This window comes from Trypanosoma cruzi, genomic scaffold (genome assembly GCF_000209065.1).
Source record: "Trypanosoma cruzi strain CL Brener 1047053516729 genomic scaffold, whole genome shotgun sequence".
Lineage (NCBI taxonomy): Eukaryota > Euglenozoa > Kinetoplastea > Trypanosomatida > Trypanosomatidae > Trypanosoma > Trypanosoma cruzi.
In genome coordinates, this window is record NW_001849519.1 from 207,470 (window position 1) to 227,120 (window position 19,651).

Genomic DNA, 19,651 nt, shown 5'->3' on the forward strand with positions numbered 1-19,651 from the left:
CTACGTGGGAAAAGTGCCGCGGGATGCGGTGTTGTCGGCATGGAGTGGTATTCGTCCCCTGGCAACGTTGAACGGGGGTTCAGAAAACAGTACCCAAAACATGGTCCGTGAGCACATGATCGCCGTGGATAAAGACCGCCTCATACTTAGCGTTACAGGAGGCAAATGGACGACATATCGCAAAATTGCCCAGGACGCCGTGGATAGTCTACGGGACACGCTGTTGAAAGACCGCATCCCCTTCAAGCCGTGTGTAACGGAGGAGATACAATTGATTGGAGCTCATAACATGGCATCTGTCCCCGCAGCTGCGCCAAGTGGCATCCCTGAAGACGTGCATCGTCATTGGAGGAGTCAGTACGGAGATCGTTACAACGTTCTTCTTGAAATGGTGCGTCGCAACCCGGCGGCGCTAAAGAAATTACACCCGGATGAGCCCATCGTGGAGGCCGAGGTGATATATGCGGCGCAACGGGAGCATTGTGAGCGTGTGCAAGACTTTATTGCCCGCCGCACACGACTGTCCTTTCTCAATGTTGACCATGCCAAGGCAATCATTCCCGAGGTTACGCGTGTTATGGCCGAGACGAAACGCTGGGGCCGATCCAAGAAAAATGAGGAGCTGGCGAATGCCTTTGCGTCCCTGGATAGTTTCCGGGCCAATTAATCTGCGCAAGGGAAATGTGAACAAACAATACAGTGTTTGAATGTGCGCATTTGTTTTTCCGCGTCTGTGCAGTCGAGAAGGAAGCGGGAATGATTTTGCGTGATACATACACCAACATAGTTGTTTTCTCTTTTTGGATACCATTGATTTTGTGTGACAGGGAGGAAATAAAGGAGAAAAAGAAAAAGGAAAAAAAAGAAGAACAATGAAGCACGCAAAGGAGTAAAGCATAGATAATAATAAAAAGCGAAGACAAAAGGGAGGCTAACGACATTCAAAAATATGTTGTCTTCCTTTTATTGTTGTTGTTGTTTTTTGTTTCCGCATGATACCTACCCCCCCAAAAAAAAAAATTTTATGTAAATCCATGCACCGTGCCATCCCGTCTGCCTCTATTTGGGGATTGGGGAGCGTTCCTTTTATGGTACACCAAACAGTCAAGCGAAGAGGGATTTTATTTTTCATAGTTCAGTGTCATGCCCCCTCCCCGCAGTACCGCCATGGCGTGTAACTGTTGTGAAAAACTGGCTTGAGTGCTGTCAAGGCCTTTTCTTATCACCCCGTGTTGCCAACTCGAAAGCAACACAGGTGGGAGGACTGTTATGTTACTGCAGAACGATAAAGCCGCACCTCCATTTGTATCACGTTTGTGTGTTGTGTGTTGTTGTTGTTTTTTATTTGAGTCTCTTCATCTCTGTTTTTTTTCCGCACGGGTGGGTGCCATTTTTTTTTTCTTTTATTATTATTTTGGGAGGTACTGGCGTGGCGACGGTGGGCATCGGAAATTCATTGGGAAAGCAGCGATAGAAAAAAGGGAATTGGGTGAATGAACGTTAGCGCTCTGTATTCGATTCCTTTTTCTTTTTGTTGCATCTATTTGTTTGTTTGTATTTATTTCCCTTTGATCTCTCTGTTACGTATGCACGTGTTGTTGTTGGTGGTGGTGTTTGTGTTTCTTTCTTTCTTTTACTTTGTTTTTTTTTAATTTTTTCTGTGGCAGAAGGGAGGGAGGCAGAAAATATACGCGGCTTGCGTACACCGCTCCAACCGGAGCTCAGGCACGTGCACCGATGGCAACTGCAGAGGAAATTGGGCCGGGCGGCGTCAACATTAAGGGCAAGCCCATCTTTTTAGCGGTAGACCATACCAGATGCGCTCCCAGCACAGAGCGTGAGCTTTCTGACCAGGAGCTACTCGCATGGAGGTCATTTCAGCTCTGGCGATCCACATTGTCGGTGGAGCGTCGTGATAACGTCTATAAATCACTTACAAACTCGGACTACACCAATTTCCGCTTAGCACACCACATTATGGGTACTCCATTCCCGGTGGTGGACACCACCCCAGGAATATTTGACGTTGGCAAGTCCGTGCGGTGGTACGAGCACGCCATCTCCGTCGCGGTGGCTCTCGCGTACGGCTACTGGATCCGCTCCAAGGCCTCAACACGCAATGCACGCATGATGCCCATGTCACGCTCAGCCATTACACTGTTGACATTTTTTTCTATGGACTTGTGTTTCTTCTACCGAAGCATGTATCGCCTTACTGGATATCTTCCCAATGACTATGAATGTCGAAAGTATGGTGTCATGGAAGACAAGGAACGACTGGAACGCAAAAAAGTTTTATGGGAGAAATACGCCAAATACAAGAAGGAATGGTGTCGTCGCTTTGATTACCATGTGTATGGCATCCGTCCGGGTGAAAATTGGAGCTTTTTTTCAGCCTGTCTTTTTCCTGCATGGGCGCCCATGTTCAACACCTGCACGGACTACCCGCCACGCAAGAACCCTTACTTCCTTACCGCCACACCACTGCGAAACATTTTTGCCGAGTCTCCGTTTACATATGAGATACCAAAGGATGAGACAGTGCCACTTGTGAAGGAACGTCCGGAGTTTAAGTACTTGTATCGCGGTCCTGAAAGAGAGGGAATCGTGAATGGAAAAAATTAGATGCTTCGTGTTTGAAGTCTTTTAGGAAGTTAGAGCAAAGGGGGATAGTGGGGGGAATGGAGAACAGGGGGAGGAGGGGGTTCATTCATTTATCCTCCTTTTTTTTTTTTTTTGCTATATGTGGGTGTGGCTGTGGGAATGGGAGAGTTATCGCACTTGTCTGCATGGGAGTAGTTTTTTCTTTTTTTTTCCCCCCTTTTTGTAATGGTATGCGTGTTTGTTTGTTTGCGCATAGAGCCATCGGGCCTTGGCAAGTGCGATGGAGTAGAAAGAAGGTGGCAGTCGACTCTTTTTTTTTTTTTTGTTGTTGTTGTTGTTGTTGTAGGAGGAGGAGGAAGAACTAAGAATGAAAGCAGCGGGAGTGGGGAGGAACGTCCTTCGGTGGGCGGTCATGTAAATGGGTGACGTGAAACCCTCGCTGGAACACACCTGTAACTTGTGGCTGCACGACCAGATTTTTCATTGAGGAAGGCCTTGGCTGACTCTCTTTTTGTCGAGGCCAAACTTTCTTTTTTTTTCTTCTTCTTCTCTTTCTTTCTCGCTTTCCATTGCTCTTCTTTACTCCTGTCGGTTTCAACTGGGACGCACATCAACAATCAACATGTAGGTCTTCCCTTCATGAAAAGTTGTATCACTCCACGTCAGACATGAAAAGTCCACAGGAAGACAGGCCAAGAAGCTTGAAGGCTTTGTGTGAAGCCGTCATTACAAACAGCTTGGGCGAGGGAGGGAAGAGACCATACCATAAAAAGAGGAAGGAGGAAGAGAATGAAGAAGAGGAAGTGAAGAGAAGTTTAGAGGCGCTCTTTAGCTCTGGCAATCCCGTGTTAGGTGGGTTGCCTGCCGTAAAAGGTTTGCGGGATGCCGTACGACTATTTGTGAAGAAACATGCATACTTGATAGAGAAGACAGGTGGCAACGACGTGGCGGGGGTGAGCAATGAACCCGTTAACCTGCGTGATGCTCTTTTAAGCAACCAAGAAGCCATGGAGAAAATTCGCGGAGAGTGGAAAGAAATACTGGAAAATATGTATGCTGTTGAAGGGGACGATAGTACCACACCGCCTGGCGAAACGTTGGAAACCGACGCAACCACATCGAGTAATTTTTTGTTTCTTGACGCCGGCCATACCGGGGCCTGGGAGGAGCTACAGTTGGAAGCGAAAACTCCTTGCAGCGACGCTCGTGGGTTCCTCGAGACTTGTGTGCGGGAGTGGGTGGAGGAGGGCCTTCCCATAGAAAAGGGAAAGCCAGGGGCATTTGTCCGGGCATTACGCGAAGTTATTGACACGGAGTTGGATTCCATCGTCTTTGATGATCATTGGGAAGCCTGGGTGAGTTCGTTGCTCATGTGTGTGGAGCTGCGGACAAAATCATCATCATCGACATCATGGGAAGTCCTCAGGCTTGTGGAGTTGATCTACAGTCGATGTACACCCCAACGGAAACTTCTGCTTCTGGACTTTATTGCCGAGGAAATCCAGCAGCCATTTGAGGGCGTGCCAATTTTGAAGGATTTTCTTTTGCAATTATTTCATCGAGTTCTTCTTTGTACTGCGGAGAATATTGTGGGCTTTATGGACGATGAAATTGCCCAGCTGGTCTTGAAGGGCCTGCGCGTTATCGCTGATCATCTTGCAAGTTTTGACACGATGGATCCGCAAGCAAGGTGGCTGAAACATATTTTGGTGCGCCCCTCTCTCGTCCGTGACATTGCCTCGCTTCCGAGCAGAGAGCCGGAACTGATCAACAAGCTAACGGCCGCCATGCCGGCACCACACGCTGTTGGGCTGATGTTGATTATGTTGCCTCTTTGGATGAAGGAGCCCGGTGATGAATGGACCTCGACACGTATCTTTGACAAACTAGTGGACGCTCTGTTAAACAAACACGTGCTAGATGATCTTGTGGAGGATGCCATGGCGTGCGTCGATCGCTGTCTTCGTGGTCTACACACCGAAAAGCGTCACGAGCACTTTGGTAAAGTCCACAGTTTTCTGCTCTCGCAGGAGTACAGTGAGGTGCAGGAGTCTGTGGGACGACTTTTGAGGCTCCTGCTGTGCTTTTCAATCCCTTCCGCGTATGACCCGGGCAAAAGTTACCGACTGCTGCCGACGCATCTGCGATCCCTCGAGGAGTACCTTCTTAGGCGATTGGAGAAATGGACGAGGAAGAATGCTACACACAAAATTGTAGTTGGTGATTTCTGGTGGGAAATTTTGCGTTGGCACGCAGCGGATTTGCCAAAAGTGGTTGCACGTGCCGTGCGAGCCATGTGCCGAGATGAGAGGCGTGTGGGATCGCCGTGGGATGAGGGCCATCTTGTTGCCATCAGTTACTCCGTTTCGTCCTGGCGTGGCCTTGAGGATGTCTTGGAAGATGAACAGCGTGCAGGTTCTCTTAACTACGTGGCTCTTCTTTTGAACATTTGCGCTGCTGCCAGCCGAGCGTCGTCGAGTTTGCAACAAGAGCGGCAGCAACAACAAAAACAACAACAACCGCCAGTGAGTTTGAATCCTACCGCCTGTTGGCTGCTCATGCGATGGTGCACGAATGCCTGCGCACGTCGTGGTTTGTTTCTTGCCACGACGGAAGTACTCCGGTCCCTCACGGATGACAGGGATGTCACGGAGGGCGGCCTTCTTGCCATCCCCGTAGAGGAGTTCGACTCCATTACTCACATGCCTCACGCTATCCCCGCACAAGAATTGAATCAAAAGCGCATGCTTGCAACAATACTTTCGGTCAGGTTATGGATTGCCACGCTGAACCCATTCTCCCAAACACCGAGCGTGGCGGAGTTGGATGTGACGGGAAAGCTGGCGCAGCAGCTCCAAACGTATTGGGTGGATTACGACAGCAACGTGTCGATGCCAGACAAGCCATTTGGTGAAGATTCTCTGTTGCTGTTGTTGTGTGTTCTTAGCATGAATAGGTTGACGAGGGTACGAAAATCTGGCAATCACAGTCAGGAATATATTTTGCAGGATTCATTGAAAAGGCTGCTGGCTGAAAGACGGGGGCATGATCCGGTTTGGCACCTCTTGCAGTTTTTGTTAACTGGTGTTGGCTCTGACCACCTCGCTGCCATTCTTGTACATCGATACGGAACGGCGCAGGAGGTCCCGTTACAGATTGATGTTGATAAATACGAGACTTCCGTGCTGCATGACGTTGGAGAAAAGGAGCTGGGCGCCATGAAAGACCTTATTGGCTTGAAGAAAGGAGATAAAGAACGGGAAACCAATTTACTTCCCGTTCTGCAACTTTTGCTTCAGTTAAATGGGGGAGATGTGTCTCGTGCGGTAGCGGCCTTTAAGAAACATTCCACGTCACGGTGGGAGGCGTACGGGCGTTGCATGGATTTAGCGGCCAGTGTTGTAGAGCGGCTTCTTAAAAGCTTCCCGTATCTGGAGGAGCGTATGCGCTGTGAAGGTGTGGATGTTTACTATCTCTCTCTACTCTGTACCCGACGATGGCTGCGGGATTCAGTGAAATTTCCAGACCTTGCTCGTGTCTCTATCGAGAAATTTATGCGACTTGGTCAGGCAGCATGGGAGGGCGTCGTTGCAGACAGCCTTGGCAAGCACATCGAGGCGCTCTGGGAGCAGTTCTCGGAGGCTGATGGATTATTACGTTTGTGTGCGGAGTCCGTGATATTGCCAGTGAGTCCTTTTTTGGTCTTGTGTCTGGCAACCGATTTTAGTCTCAAGGTGAATGTGTGATTCTTTGCCTACACGCACTTATATATATATATATACGATCTTAATGTTCTTTTCTTTGTTGAGGTTTTGGGGTGTTTTTGCGCTTTATTGTTTCGTTACACACATTTCTGTGCGTTTGCGTCTGTGTGCCCGAATGTGTTGCCATGCAATACCCCTCTGTTTATTTTTATTATATCTTGTGTCTTTTTTTTTTTTTTTTTTTTTTTTTTTTTTGTGTGTGTGTGGTGGCCTTTTGCCGAGGTTTTACTACAAGCTTTGATACAGGAGAGTTAAAAGGAGGAATGAGCAGTGCGGGGGGAAGGGGAGAGGGACAGAGCTCGCAGATCTGGCGACCCTCCCCGGAGGCGCAGTCTATCAGGGACCTCTCTTCTTCATGCACCGGGGAGGATGTGGGATTCATCGCAGGATCGAATGAAAGGGTTGTGCGTCTCGTAGTTGGGTCTTTGTCGGTGGTAGATTGGGTGCGTAGCCAATGGCTACTCGGGCTCCTCATTTTGAGTATTGGCATGGCGTATTACCATCCTGTCTCGGCAGGCATAGCCGCCAGTGCGTGGACGCGTATCCTTGTTTTTATTTCCTTTGCACTCAGTGGTGCGTCCTTTCCCGACATTGACAGGAGTGCCACGCTGCGATTTATGGGTCCCACCATCACCATGTTTGCAATGAGCTTTATTCTGTCTCCCATTTTGGGAGCAGCCATATATGTTATTTTTCGTAGTAGCAGCGGTGAGGACAACTACTTATTGGTTGGTTTAATGTGCACTTTTTGTTTGCCCCCGTCCGTGATTCTTTCTGTGGCGGCAACGCGCTCTTCGCAAGGGAATGAGGCTCTTTCACAATACCTGAGCGCGGTTGGTATCGTGTGTGGTGTGATTGCATCCCCATTGCTAATGCTGGCATGCATGTTATTCTCGTATTCAAGCAAGTTTCCAGTTACCGCAGACTTGATGCTTTTTCCTGCCACTGCCATTGGACCATTCTTTTTTGGCGTTATTGCACAAAAAATATTTGCTTGGGCGTCACATCGACGTATCACTGGGGAAGATCGCGAGTCTTTACGTATCACTAAGGCGGAGATGGCATGTTCTGAACTATGCAATGGTAGTCTCTTTTATTGGCGCCAGCGGGCCGTTCAGCTTAATAGCCTTGTGTTACTCCTAGTTAACTACTTCATGTTTAGTTCATTCTTTGTTCAGTCAATCGCCCCAAGTTTCTTGACATGGCGAGGCGTCGGACTGATATCTTTTGTGGAGTTGACATTGTACATCGTGATGTGCGTTGTGGGCTGGTTACTGGCTTCGTTGTTTGCCTGCTCGCCGGAAGAGCGGATTGCGCTGTTTTTTGCCCTCATTACAAAGTCGGAGGTACTTGTTGTCCCAATAATTCTTCAAATCTTTCATGAGAATCGCCAGGCGGCTGTGATACTTCTTCCTTCGTTGATTTACCATCTCATCCAGGCATTCACGACGGGTATGCTGAGTTTCCCGCTGCGCCGGTGGCGGTGTCAATATAACTGCCGCCCCGGGACGACGCTGCTTCCGCTGCGCCTAAGCCGCGTGAACCGGTCCCCCTCAACAAAGCCGTAGTTTTACCTCTGAAGTTTCTGCAGAGTTTTCTTTTTAAGGACACATCTTCACTGAATTGATTACTGCTTGTGTGTGCGTGTGTGGGTTTGGAAGAGAGAGAGAGAGAGAGAATGAGCATTTTCTTTTTTGTTTTTTTGTTTTTTTCTTCCTTCCTTCCACTAAACCTTCATGTGTCAACGTGTTATACCCATCACAGAGAAGAACTCCCACCCCCCTTCACTACTTTTGTTTTTTTTTTTTTTTCTTTTTTAGTCAGCGGCATAATGAACGAATGTTCATGTTTGACGTTGCGTAAATTCGTATCATATGGATCTTTTTCCTTCTGTGTTTTGTTTTGGTTTGGTTTGCTGGAAGAAATTTATTCTTTTATTGCTGCTGCAAAAGGAGAGGCAAGAGGGCGGTGAAATGTTGGGAAAAAGGCCGTTTTGCATTTCCGATGTATTTTGGCTGGCGACATGTATGCTTCTGTGCCTCATGGCGGTCGCTGCTGCCTATGAGACGAGACCGGAGGACGGGCTCCGCGAGCACAAGTGTGTACACGACGAAGTGGCGATCCCATATAATGCGCTCCCTTACACAGATGTGACGTACAGGAGTGGCATCAGAAATATGAAAGTCTTTTCGGTTTTTATGACTGCTGCTCGTGAGAATATTCGTTTTCACGTCATTTTTATTCTAAATAAATCTTGCAGCGGCGTTGGACAATTTGTTCCCAACTTCTTGGGGAATGGAGTGAGGTGCACCGCCGATGACATCTTGACGCCGAATAAGATCCGGACGATAAAAATTATGGTGAAAAAGGCGTGTAATTATTTGGAACGGGCAATTCTTGTGGACCCATTGGACGAAATAAATGTTATTGCAGAAAGCTGCCCCTTCTTGGGCCACTCTTCCCTGCGAGTTACAGAGAAAGACTACGTTTTGTTTGTAACCGCCAACCCACGGTCAAGTGCGCGTGGTGTGATTGCCTGGGCCCATTGCTGCGAAAGAATCTCCACAGGCCGGCCTTCTGTGGGACACGTTAATTTCATCCCCTCTTCTTTTGGTGAATACGCCACGGAGAAGGACATCCACGTGGCGATGCACGAGATAACGCACGCCCTGGGCTTTACGGACCTTGCCACCAACGCCAAATCTCATGTGGGGCCGGGAGGGAAAGTAGTGCCGGGTTTCGTGCGTGTGCTCCGACCCAAACTAGGCAAGGCGGTGACACTGGTCACGTCACCCAAGGTTGTCGAGGTGGCGCGGAAGCATTTTGGTTGTCCCACGCTTGACGGGGTGGAAATTGAAGATGGCGGCAAATCCGGGACAGCAGGCTCGCACTGGAAAAAGCGTATATTGTACGAGGAGGCACTTGTTGGATCTATCACATCCGCGAATCTCTTTTACTCATCTTTCACACTTGCATACTTGGAGGATCTTGGGTACTACTCCATCAACTACAGTATGGCGGAGGATAACTTTCGATGGGGAAGAAACCGCTCGTGCCGATTCCTCTACAATAAATGTAACGATCAAGACGAGGACGTGGATGAATTTTGCTTTGGTAAAGGCGACGCGAAGAAAACTTCATGTACACATGACTTTCTAGGAATGGGCTCGTGTGACATTATGAGGCATAATGCGGTTCTTCCAGTGGATTACCGGTATTTTACTGATCCACGAATAGGTGGAAGCACACCACTAATGGACTATTGTCCGTCTGTCCAGGTGTACTCCAATTGGAACTGCATTAGTGAGGTCACGGCAGAAGTCCCGAATTTTCTTGGTAATGAAATGGGGCAACATAGTCGTTGTTTTTCATCGAACCTCGTGACTGGTGCGTCACCCTTCTTTTCTACCGGTTTCCGGTGCTTTCCGACGGTCTGCACAAAGTCTGGACAGATCCTCCTACGTGTCCAGGGGCAAACCGTGCCATGCCCTCTGAATGGCACTGCGGGCGAGGCAGACACATCTCATTTGAGAGGCGTTCAGGGCAAAATAGTCTGTCCTGCGGCGAGTCTGTTGTGTGGAGATAAGGAAAGAAATGTTTTTTCCGAGTCCTTTCATTATTCCAGTAATATGATAGAAGAGCCGGTAACGGCAGATACGAAACGCAGTGCTTCAGAATTTACAAAAAATTCTTCGAGATTATGCGAAGAACGGGTGAAGTGTGCGGAGAATATTACCTCATTTTTTCCGGCATGCCGTGTTTCGGCCCAACTGATCCTTGATTGTTTTGGCAAAGACTGCCCCTTGGCGATGCGCATGTGGATTGACCGCACCGCACTCTTGGAGCAGTGCAGGCACCCAAAGTTGATAGCTGAATTGTGTCTTGACGGCTGGATGGGAGCTCATCTTTTATGTGCCATTGCCTCCTCCACTTCTGCGGCAACAGCAACTTATTTTCCTATTATTGTTGTGTGTGTCATGCTACTGGCCATTGTTTTTTTCTAGGAGTGGTATGATGGTGTTAACTTGCATGTTTAACCTACGTGAATATTGGCTAACTGGAGGAGAAAAGGCATTGCACCACGTTTGGCTTGTCTCTGAGGCGCTGTATGGCATAGATATTGTAATGCATACATGAATATGCCTTAGATTGTACTTCTATGAGTGTCGTACTAATCCCTGGTATCTCGAGTTAGAAGTCTATTATATATAATATATACTCGGTGTCGAAATATGAGTTTATGTGTATATGAATTTGGTTTATTTGTATGCCGCATATAACCCTTCAACAATGAGGTGACGCAAAAAGATTCGATTGTTTATTTATTTGTTGTTTGCTTGTTTTTTATTTATTTTTTTATTATTTTTTTTTTATTTTTTTTTTGGGAGGGGTTTCTGTGAAACGCTTTTTCTAGAAGCCCGTGGAAGGAATGTGCGACAAGAGACGGTGTCTGTTAAAATAACAAAAAGTCTTTTGGGTGTTCTCTTCTTTCTTTGTGGATTAATTGTTGTTGTTTTTATTGATGTTGCGTTGGGATCCAATGCGTGTGGCCTTTTTTTATTATTTTTTTTTATTTTTTGATGTGGGGTTCGTTAAACCTTCTTTATCACACACACACACACACACATCGTCGCGGGGAGGACTGAGGGAGCGGGGAAAGAAAGAAAGAAAAAAAAAGGGGAAGAAGACGCTCGTAGGACTCTGGCGATGGGATCCCTGAAACTAGTGGGCACGGATGTAGCAGATATCGACGTGGCTCAAGCATGCATGAACCATGCTCTCACACGAGTGGAACTGGAGAATTGTGATCGTGTGACGGATTTGAGTGCGTTGGCGACTGTCCCGACGTTGGAGGAGGTGCACATCCGTGACTGTAGACGGGTGCGATGTTTTGGACCTTTGGGGCAAACACAAACGACGCTCCGAAAACTTGTCTTGTCAGGGACGCCAGTAACGAAAGCGCAACTGCGTGAATTGACGCGTTTGGGTCAAATGGAACTTGTCGTTGATAATTGTGGGGACGATCCGAAATTGGAAAGGCCCGCTCAATCCCTCGTCAAGTCGTCTATTGACATGATTCGAGAAGTGGCGGAACGGTTCAAGCCTGAGGAAATAGGCGTTGCCTTCAACGGCGGCAAGGACTCCGTTGTTATGATGGACCTTCTTGAGTGTGCATTGGGGCCTGAGGTGTTGTCGAGGTTTTGCGTGTTTACTCTTGGGGCTTCTGGAAGGGAAGAATTTGGCGAAGTAGTTGCCTTCAGGGAAGCATATCTTGAAAATCATGGACTGACTGGAGTAAAGACGGATTTATCGCTGTCCATGAAGGACGGTCTTGCGCAACTGAAGGAATCAAAAGGAATTGCCCTTGTTTTTATGGGGACTCGCAGCAGTGACAGTGCGCATCAAAAGAAGAGCGTGGAGCCCACAACGGCTGGATGGCCTGAGATGCTGCGTGCCTGCCCGGTTTTTCACTGGGGGTATGAGGACATATGGGGGTATACTCTTGCGTACAATCTTCCTTTCTGCGTCTTGTACAAAATGGGATACACGTCCCTCGGTCTCCGCGGTGCGACGGCGCCGAACGTTCTTTTGCGCCGCGGCGACGGCACCTTTCGTCCTGCATGGGAACTGCATGATGATTTGGAGGAGAGGAACGGCCGTGAGGTAAATTCCTCGTAGATGTTGTTCGTTTGTGTGTTTGTGTTCTTTTGCGGTAGAGGAGAAGGCAGAGGGGCATGTGTTTAATTGTTTTTCTTTGTGTGTGTGTGTGTGTGTGTGTGTGTGTGTGTGTCTTAATTTTAACGTCTATGTTTGAGAAAGGAATTTTTATTTAAATTTTTTTTTTTCTCCTATCTCACCGCAATGCCTCTTTTTTTTTGTTCTTCTTATTTCTGCTGCTTTTTTGTTGCTGTTGTTGTTTTTTGCTGCCGTTACTGCGTACGTTTAGTTTGTGTTTGTACCTTGGCGGGACTGCAGACATGCATACACTTGTGTACGTGTGTATGGGCACCATTTCCCTCAGCTCCTGTTATTCCCAATGTATATATATATATATATGCATATATACATGTACAGCAGAAGAAGTATCAACTGTGTTTCCCGCGTACTTTTTTTATGTTTCTCCAATGTAATATTACATTTATTTTTTTTTTGTTTGTTGTTTTTGTTGTTTTGTTTTCTGCTCTGTTGTTTCTTCTGACAGCGCATACTTACGTGCTGACTGGCACGGCAGTTCACTGCGGAGGGGATCCCACTCACTACGTGTGAGAGTCATCGTGTGCATCCATTTATTGGTTGGTGAGTGAGTGAGTGAGTGGGCAGGTGGAAGGAAAAGAACGATGATACGTAGCGGGGCGGCGTTCAACCCCATGCGCCGCACGCCGCCACCGCCACCGCACATCGACACGTTTCAATTAATTCCCGATGATTACATCAAAATGACATCGGCGGATGGCCATAATTTTCTTGTGCATTACAACTGTGCCCGCGCCTCGCCACTCATTCGGAAGTGTTTTGCCGACCGTGTTGACCTCGATCTCCCTGCCGTAAGCATCAGCTGGGGCGAGACCGAGAAGAGCCCGCCCACTGTTCACTTCCCAACCCTGGCGGCAGCGCGATTAGAGGTGATTATTCAATACCTGTACTACAAACACCGCTACGAGGGGGAAACGGAGGGCCGGCCGTCTTTTGATATCCCGGTGGAGGCCGCACTGGAGGTGATGAAAGTCGCAGAGACGCTTCAGTGTTGATGATCCGCACACACACACACGCACACACTTTGAGTATATGTATGTGCCGAGTATTCTCAGCAGTGGATATCCCGCAGAAAGGGAAGAGTGACAAAAATGAAAATAAAGCTAAGGATGGACACACGATCGTGCCGCCATGAATATGGCTGGTATTTATGTACGAGTTCTCACGGGTGGAATGAAGGGGGGTGGTGAAGAAAGGAAATGAGGCCCGTAAAAGAGTATTTTGTCAATTTTATTTTTGTGAGATCCTGCGGAGGAGAGGTGAGTTTATTGTTACTGTTGATTGTATTCTGCCGTATATACCTAATACATGTACAATATATATATATTGTACGCCTGCCTCATTCTATTTGTGCATGCTTGAGGGAGTGGATTTTTTATGTTTTTGTTGTTGTGATGCCTCTAAAAAATATGCGTCTCATTTTGTTTATATGTATATATATATGGCGGTAAAACAATATGTTTTTTTTTTTGTTGTTATTTGCCTGTTGTGGTTGTGTAGTGACCGCCCCTCACTCCGCTGCAGGTGGAGGGCCATGTCGAAAAAGGCACGTGCGGCGCCGCCATCGGAGCCGTCTGTTGTCTCACCGATTGCTTTTGAAAAGTCTTACATGATATGCCTGCGCACTGCGGATGACCGTCTGTTCTTGGTGGATCGCAACTGCGCCATGGTGAGTGGGGTGATTCGGTCTGCAATGCGAAAGGAGAGTCATAACGGCGATGCCGTCACCAGTAGCGTCACTACACCCCCAGAGGCATATGAGATGACAACCATTGGGACGGAGAATCACGAGACGATCAGGTTGGAAGAAATTAGCGGTGACCTGCTGGAGCTTGGGCTGGAGATGATGTACTTCAAGTATAGGTACGATGGAGACCCGGAAAGGCGTCCTCTGGAACCGCAACACTCCCCAGAGAACAGGCATAAACTGGCGGCTCTGAGTGTGTTGCTGGATATGTAGTTAGATGACGTAAAAAGGGGTGCCTTGTCCTCAAGACCCTTGTGGAGGGAAGAAGGAAAAGCTGATGCAGAGAAGGCTCGCAATAGTCGCAATAAATAAAAGGGAGTGAGACACGCTTCTCAGTTTACCTTAAAAATTGGCTGGCACTTCTACTTTTTAAGGTTTTCCATTTTGCTTTTTTTTTTTCTTTTGTCATGATTTTTATTTTCTTGAGGGGTTTTGTGGTAAACTAGCGGGAATGCACGGGAGTGAGGTGGAGCTGTTGGATGCGGAATTGGGCGACACAAGCGGGGAAGAGATGAGAAGTCTCTCCTCCGCGGCGGATGCCGATCTCGAGTGGATTCCCGAGGAAAATGAGCCCGACGAGAGTCAACTGATTCATGAAGATTATTATGCGGAGGAGGAAGAGGACGGAGAGGATGAAGGGCCGCACTTCATGGCATCGGCTTTGAGCAAAGCCTTTGCGCGCGACCTGGTGAATCAGAAACTACAACAACAAGAGGGGGAAAACACAGGATTAGGATCGCCGTATACTGCGGAGCAGGAAGCTGTTGAAGGAAAAGTCAAGAAGGCGAAGATTTGCTGTATATGTAGCGATGCAGCCGTGTACACATGTCCAGGCTGCGGCGCAAGGACGTGCAGCAACGTCTGCGTGCAGATGCATAAGAAGGAGTCTCAATGCAAGGGAGAGCGTGACATTGCCAAGAAGGTGCCGTTGAGTGAGTTTACAGATAGACAGCTGCAGCGCGATTTTCATTTCTTGGAGGATGTCAGTCGGATCATCAGTAATTGTCGACGGGGATTTTCAAAGTTTTGGCGTTACACCTTTCGCGCACTTCCCCCACCGCTACACGCGTTGCGGGAGGCGGCGAAGAAAAGAGGCGTCGTGTGCCAAATCACGTCGGAGGGAATGACGAAGCGGAATGAGAACACATCTCGCTTTGACAGAAGAACGGAAACGATTACGTGGCGTTGTCAGTTTAACTTTCACGATCCCGACTTCACTGTTGTTACCGACTGGGGCAGCGAGCGCCATCGGCTTGGGGATATTGTGGCCTTCTGTTGGTCCACGAATCCACCGCTGCCGTGCTTCCACATCAACCGGCGGTACAACCGCGCCTCAAGGTGGATCGGGACCGCGGAGCACAACGAGGAGGTTCTGGGGGAAGAGGGGCGGCAGGAGCCGACGACGGAGGAAGGGGAGGGAGAGACGAGGGTTGAGAACGTTGCGACATCCAGTCGAGTCTTTCTCGACAAAAAAGCGCATTGCCAGGAAGCGTGGAGTCCCTGCCAAGTCTCCATCACCCCACTGTCGCCTGCGGAGGCGCGGAATGAGAAGGCCGTTGCGGCATTCCTGGAAATGGAGCCCGCCATCATTCTCTCACGGGCTGAACGTTTGGGAATGCGGCAGAAGTACTTCCGTATGTCGCCCTCGTGCACATTGAATGAAGCCCTTCGTACCCTTTTTTTCATCAGCGAGTTTCCTGTCTTTGATGTCATCCACGCCTCCGCGCTGGAGGCCTATCCGCTTGTCACCGAGGCAGACAAGGAATTTATCCGAGAGAGTTTTCGTGCGGCACCGCGGCCGGCTAGGCCGGAGTGCAGGCCACGGCCTACAAAGGCAGATCTTAGCCCTGAAGAAGCTGCACGCTTTGCAAACGTGCCTTGTCGTATGTTTCTTGCTGGCAGCTGCAAACTCGCCGAGGGTGCGTGTCCGTATTGGCATTGCGCGTACAACGAAGTTCCGGCATGTCGTAATTTTGTTAAATTCTCCATTTGTGAGAGAGGCAGTTCCTGCATTTTTCGTCACGACACCGCTGCTGTGACGGCGGCTCGGAAGCGGATGAGAGAAGAGCGCAAACATCCATGCGAGCGGAGGAACAAACGACGCTATGAATAAACTAACCTTTCAGGCCAACACACAGTGGGAGGAAGGGAGAAGCGATGAGCGAGAGAAATGGTGCGAGACGTGTAAAAAGCTGCGGTCGGATGCATATAAATATATTTATTTATTTATTTATATGCAACGCCGCACAAGAAGTGAACAAAAAGAAAATATAAGAGAATTTTGTTTGTTTCTTTTTCTTTTCTTTTTTTGTCTGTGTGTGTTTATTTCAACAGGTAATTATTTATTCTTTTTTACATTAAACTGGGCGTTTTTTGCCTGTCGGTGCATGGAGTGAAACGACACATCATTTGCTTTTGATGAGCGTTTCTGTCTTCTTTATTCCTCTTCTTGCCTTCTTTTTTTCATAGGCGGGGTTGGACGAATAGTGAAGAGAGGTGACCAAATTGAGTGAAGGGAGGGTGAAAAAAAAAGCCACAAATTAGATCTACATATACACGTCAGTTTCGCTTAGCGACATTCGAGTGGTTCCTGAGCCTCTTGCAGGAGGAGAAGGGGACCGGTAGGGGGTGAGGCAGCAACACGGAGCGGCAGCAATTGGCAGGCGATGCGGGAGGCTGAAAAGACGTTTTGCATCCTTCAAGAGGCACTGGGAAAGGCCGTGAAGTTTTTTTCGACCGGTGTTACGGTGGATGGAGTCCCGCTCACGCAACAACAGGCCGTCGATGTATTGGATGTGTACGACACTCTCCTGGATGCGGAAGAGCCAGAGTCGTATGATGCCCGTCGCTACATCCTGTGTCGTTCTCTTGAATGTGGTTTTATGCGATTCCTTGCAGAAATTTTAACCCAACCGTTTCAGCATCTGCATGAGTTTGATGCCCAGGTGACGCAGCCGTTTTTGCCGTTTCGAATGAAGGCTGTTAAGGCTCTGCAGCGGCTCTTATTGGCATGTAGCGACATGGGAGAGGACTCATGTGTTTCCTGCTTTCGTGTCGCAGTGGAGGAGGAGATAATACCGCTACTTCTTCGAGCACTGTCCGAGTCGCCGTATGAGCCATTGCGACTGGGTGCGGCAGAGACGCTGTTTATTTTTATTTTGCGCATAAGCCACGGGCGCACAGGGTTTGTCTCCACCGGTGGCGTCAACGCCATGTGTCGTTCGCTGATGGGTGATGGCAGCCACACTGTTCGAAGTATGTGCGCAAGTATACTTCGTGAATTGGTGAACACACACGTCGCCGAGTTCAACAACCCTACAACAGTGAAGGTAATTCTAAAGAGCCTGGAAGATACTTCTGCGGATGTACGAACTCTCGGCGTGGAGATTTTGGAGCAAACCTTACGAATTTGTACGAGCAGCATCGCATATGTCTTACAGGATTCTCAAAGTGTCTTGTTGCCATTACGACGTATTTTGGATGACGACCCCAGCGTGGAGGTGGTGGTGTCGGCTGCACGCCTATTGGAGACGTGTTGTGAGGTGGCGGACATGATGCATCTTCACACTTTTTTTAAGTTTGTCGTGTCCATGGGTCTTGTGAAGGTCTTGCTGCTTCGAATACGCGACGGGGGCGAAGCCGGTGCTGCACGCGCACGAGGCCTGCGTCTGCTGATTCAGCACACACCGGCTTCCTATGAGCTTCCGCGGCAAATCTTTCACGACACGGAGGTGCTTGCCGTGCTGTTGAAAGGAATTGTGGACGCGGGACGTGGCCGCACCACTCCTGGGGAAGAATTTGCCGCCTTTCAAATAAAGAGTCTGGAGCTGGCGATTTGTGTTGCCATTATTCTGACGCAGTCCCCGGAATACCGCGAGGTACTCGTGGAGGAACTGAAGGAGTACCCACAGTGGGCTGCAGCGATTAAGAACGCCGTGATTTCGCTTCTTAATGCGGCGTCTTTGGAATATTTTGTCAACATTGAGTTGCGGGACGTAACTGGGCACCATCTCAATGCGCTGCATGGGGTCCCATGGGAAGCTGACAACACACCGCAGCGGGTGTACATTTATCGGCTTTTCCAAGAGCAGGCGCAACGTGTAATCATGTTGCGGGAAAACGCATTGATCGATGAGGAGGCCCCGTCTTCTTCTCGAGCAGATGTCCGTGACATTTTGGAAGAGGAAAAGCAGGGAAAGAAAGTGCGTCTGACTTTTATTTTGCTGGTTTTTGCCACGAACATTACATTTCCCGTGGAGAGTCAGGCGGCAGTGAAGGAGGTGGCTGACGAGCCGCCCTCTCCACAACCACGTCCTGAAAGTCGTGCGGTGCCGAGATTTCCGCCATCGACGCTGGCGGGAAGCAAACATCGTGAACATGTGCTCTCTTCCAACGGCCTTGTAAGCCCCACCAAGTGGAGGAATAAAATTCAGAGCAAAAAGCTGCCGGATGAAAAGGAGGCAATGGCCATTGCGTACGACAAGTTTAATTCCTCCATGTCTTTTGTAATGAAGTTTGCACAACAATTTGGAAAGACGAAGCAAAAGGCGGACGATGTCGTGGAGACGGAAGACGGTTATTTCCTGCGCATGTCACGTTTGAAGAATCCCTGGCATGCCATTGTGAAGCATCAGAAGTTAAAGACATGGCAGGTAAAAGACTTGAGGGTGGGGGATCTCTTTTACTTTTCAATACCGTTTGATGAGATCGGAATAAAGGCCTTGGATGTTGTTCTGTACAAGGCTCGTCGGCACATGATGTATCTCAAGAAGGAGCTGCTGATAACACCTCACAACAGCAAGGGCCGTCGATGGTTTTTGGATGACATGGCAAGAAATATTATGCCAAAAGCTCTGGACTACCTCGAGGATCTCAAGGAACTCATTCAAAGTCGGGGAGCTGATGGTGTCCGTTTTCCCATTTTTCTCTTTCGCGAGAAGGAGCTGCACTTTGGCGAACGGGCCCTACACCCAGGTAACATTGTGGAGGTTTTGGATCAAATTGGCTTTTACTTCTCACAGAGCTTGGATAAAATTGTTGGGGTGGATAAGTCCCGCCTGCAGCAGCTCGCCGAACAATTGGACAATATCGAGGGGAATGCAGACATGCCGGACACCTCCATACATTTTTGTTCTGTTGGCCCGCATGATACAACCGCTGAAGGGATGAAATTGGATACGGAAGAAGCAAACGAGGAGGATTATGACGGTGGCTACGGGCATGGAACGATTAGCTCTGACACCGAGTCAGACTTTTAGGCAACGAGGAAATGTCTCTCTATTCCGATATTCCTATTTCTTTGCACACACGGACATCTCTTTGTTGTTGTTGTTGTTTTCTCTCAATGGTTATAAGTGGAGAGGGGAAAAGAGGCAGGAAAATAGAGAATGAGAGAGATGACATGACATGTTTTTTTTTTTGTTGTTGTTGTTTTTTGCTTGTTTGTTGAGCTTTATTTCCCTTTTGTCAGTACTGGGCGCAACCTTCATTATCGACGCTGTATAATTAATTTATATTTATTATTATTATTTTATTATTCTTCCTTCTTTTTGGTGTGTGTGTGTGTGTGTTTGAGAGTCATGGATGGAGAAAAAAAAAGGAGTTTGTCCATCGGCATCAACCAATTGGACCAAATTCTGTTGCTGTTTGTTACCATTTTCTCTCTTTCTTGCCTACCGCTGCTCTGCCGTTTCATATCTTCCTTTTTTTTTTTTTTTTTTTTTTTTTTGCTTTGCGCTGCCTCCGTGTGGAACATTTTTTTGGCCTGCCCTTTTTGTTTGTG

The 19,651-nt window shown here is 48.2% G+C and overlaps 10 protein-coding genes across 10 annotated transcripts, besides 18 other annotated features; all 10 read left to right on the top strand.

Moving 5' to 3' along the window:
* Window positions 1-667, top strand: Tc00.1047053508241.10 (glycerol-3-phosphate dehydrogenase, putative; the record flags this gene model as incomplete). The annotated part of the gene is made up of 1 exon (XM_808230.1): window positions 1-667. A coding segment is annotated over one exon (667 nt), but the record flags the coding sequence as incomplete, so codon positions are not given.
* Window positions 1-18,685: a sequence feature (heterozygous, Esmeraldo-like haplotype).
* Window positions 1,738-2,625, top strand: Tc00.1047053508241.20 (hypothetical protein, conserved; the record flags this gene model as incomplete). Its single annotated transcript, XM_808231.1, has 1 exon — window positions 1,738-2,625. One exon carries the CDS (start codon window positions 1,738-1,740, stop codon window positions 2,623-2,625), a length of 888 nt encoding a protein of 295 aa, XP_813324.1.
* Window positions 2,927-2,948: a microsatellite.
* Window positions 3,131-3,188: a sequence feature (T-rich).
* Tc00.1047053508241.30 (hypothetical protein, conserved) lies at window positions 3,273-6,350 on the top strand (the record flags this gene model as incomplete). Its single annotated transcript, XM_808232.1, has 1 exon — window positions 3,273-6,350. One exon carries the CDS (start codon window positions 3,273-3,275, stop codon window positions 6,348-6,350), a length of 3,078 nt encoding a protein of 1,025 aa, XP_813325.1.
* Window positions 5,088-5,124: a microsatellite.
* Window positions 6,534-6,563: a microsatellite.
* Window positions 6,632-7,936, top strand: Tc00.1047053508241.40 (uncharacterized protein; the record flags this gene model as incomplete). The annotated part of the gene is made up of 1 exon (XM_808233.1): window positions 6,632-7,936. One exon carries the CDS (start codon window positions 6,632-6,634, stop codon window positions 7,934-7,936), a length of 1,305 nt encoding a protein of 434 aa, XP_813326.1.
* Window positions 8,160-8,186: a microsatellite.
* Tc00.1047053508241.50 (surface protease GP63, putative) lies at window positions 8,342-10,372 on the top strand (the record flags this gene model as incomplete). Its single annotated transcript, XM_808234.1, has 1 exon — window positions 8,342-10,372. The coding sequence occupies one exon, from the start codon at window positions 8,342-8,344 to the stop codon at window positions 10,370-10,372; it is 2,031 nt and encodes a 676-aa protein (XP_813327.1).
* Window positions 10,709-10,751: a microsatellite.
* Window positions 10,921-10,947: a sequence feature (AT_rich).
* Window positions 10,976-10,995: a microsatellite.
* Window positions 11,024-11,054: a repeat region.
* On the top strand, window positions 11,076-12,047 carry Tc00.1047053508241.60 (phosphoadenosine phosphosulfate reductase-like protein, putative; the record flags this gene model as incomplete). The annotated part of the gene is made up of 1 exon (XM_808235.1): window positions 11,076-12,047. One exon carries the CDS (start codon window positions 11,076-11,078, stop codon window positions 12,045-12,047), a length of 972 nt encoding a protein of 323 aa, XP_813328.1.
* Window positions 12,125-12,159: a microsatellite.
* Window positions 12,190-12,214: a sequence feature (AT_rich).
* Window positions 12,406-12,440: a microsatellite.
* Window positions 12,507-12,565: a sequence feature (T-rich).
* Tc00.1047053508241.70 (hypothetical protein, conserved) lies at window positions 12,707-13,117 on the top strand (the record flags this gene model as incomplete). Its single annotated transcript, XM_808236.1, has 1 exon — window positions 12,707-13,117. One exon carries the CDS (start codon window positions 12,707-12,709, stop codon window positions 13,115-13,117), a length of 411 nt encoding a protein of 136 aa, XP_813329.1.
* Window positions 13,477-14,082, top strand: Tc00.1047053508241.80 (hypothetical protein, conserved; the record flags this gene model as incomplete). Its single annotated transcript, XM_808237.1, has 1 exon — window positions 13,477-14,082. One exon carries the CDS (start codon window positions 13,477-13,479, stop codon window positions 14,080-14,082), a length of 606 nt encoding a protein of 201 aa, XP_813330.1.
* Window positions 14,321-15,982, top strand: Tc00.1047053508241.90 (hypothetical protein, conserved; the record flags this gene model as incomplete). Its single annotated transcript, XM_808238.1, has 1 exon — window positions 14,321-15,982. The coding sequence occupies one exon, from the start codon at window positions 14,321-14,323 to the stop codon at window positions 15,980-15,982; it is 1,662 nt and encodes a 553-aa protein (XP_813331.1).
* Window positions 16,076-16,105: a sequence feature (AT_rich).
* On the top strand, window positions 16,536-19,127 carry Tc00.1047053508241.100 (uncharacterized protein; the record flags this gene model as incomplete). Its single annotated transcript, XM_808239.1, has 1 exon — window positions 16,536-19,127. The coding sequence occupies one exon, from the start codon at window positions 16,536-16,538 to the stop codon at window positions 19,125-19,127; it is 2,592 nt and encodes an 863-aa protein (XP_813332.1).
* Window positions 18,686-19,651: part of a sequence feature (haploid, Esmeraldo-like haplotype) that runs on past the window's edge.
* Window positions 19,370-19,407: a sequence feature (AT_rich).
* Window positions 19,572-19,597: a microsatellite.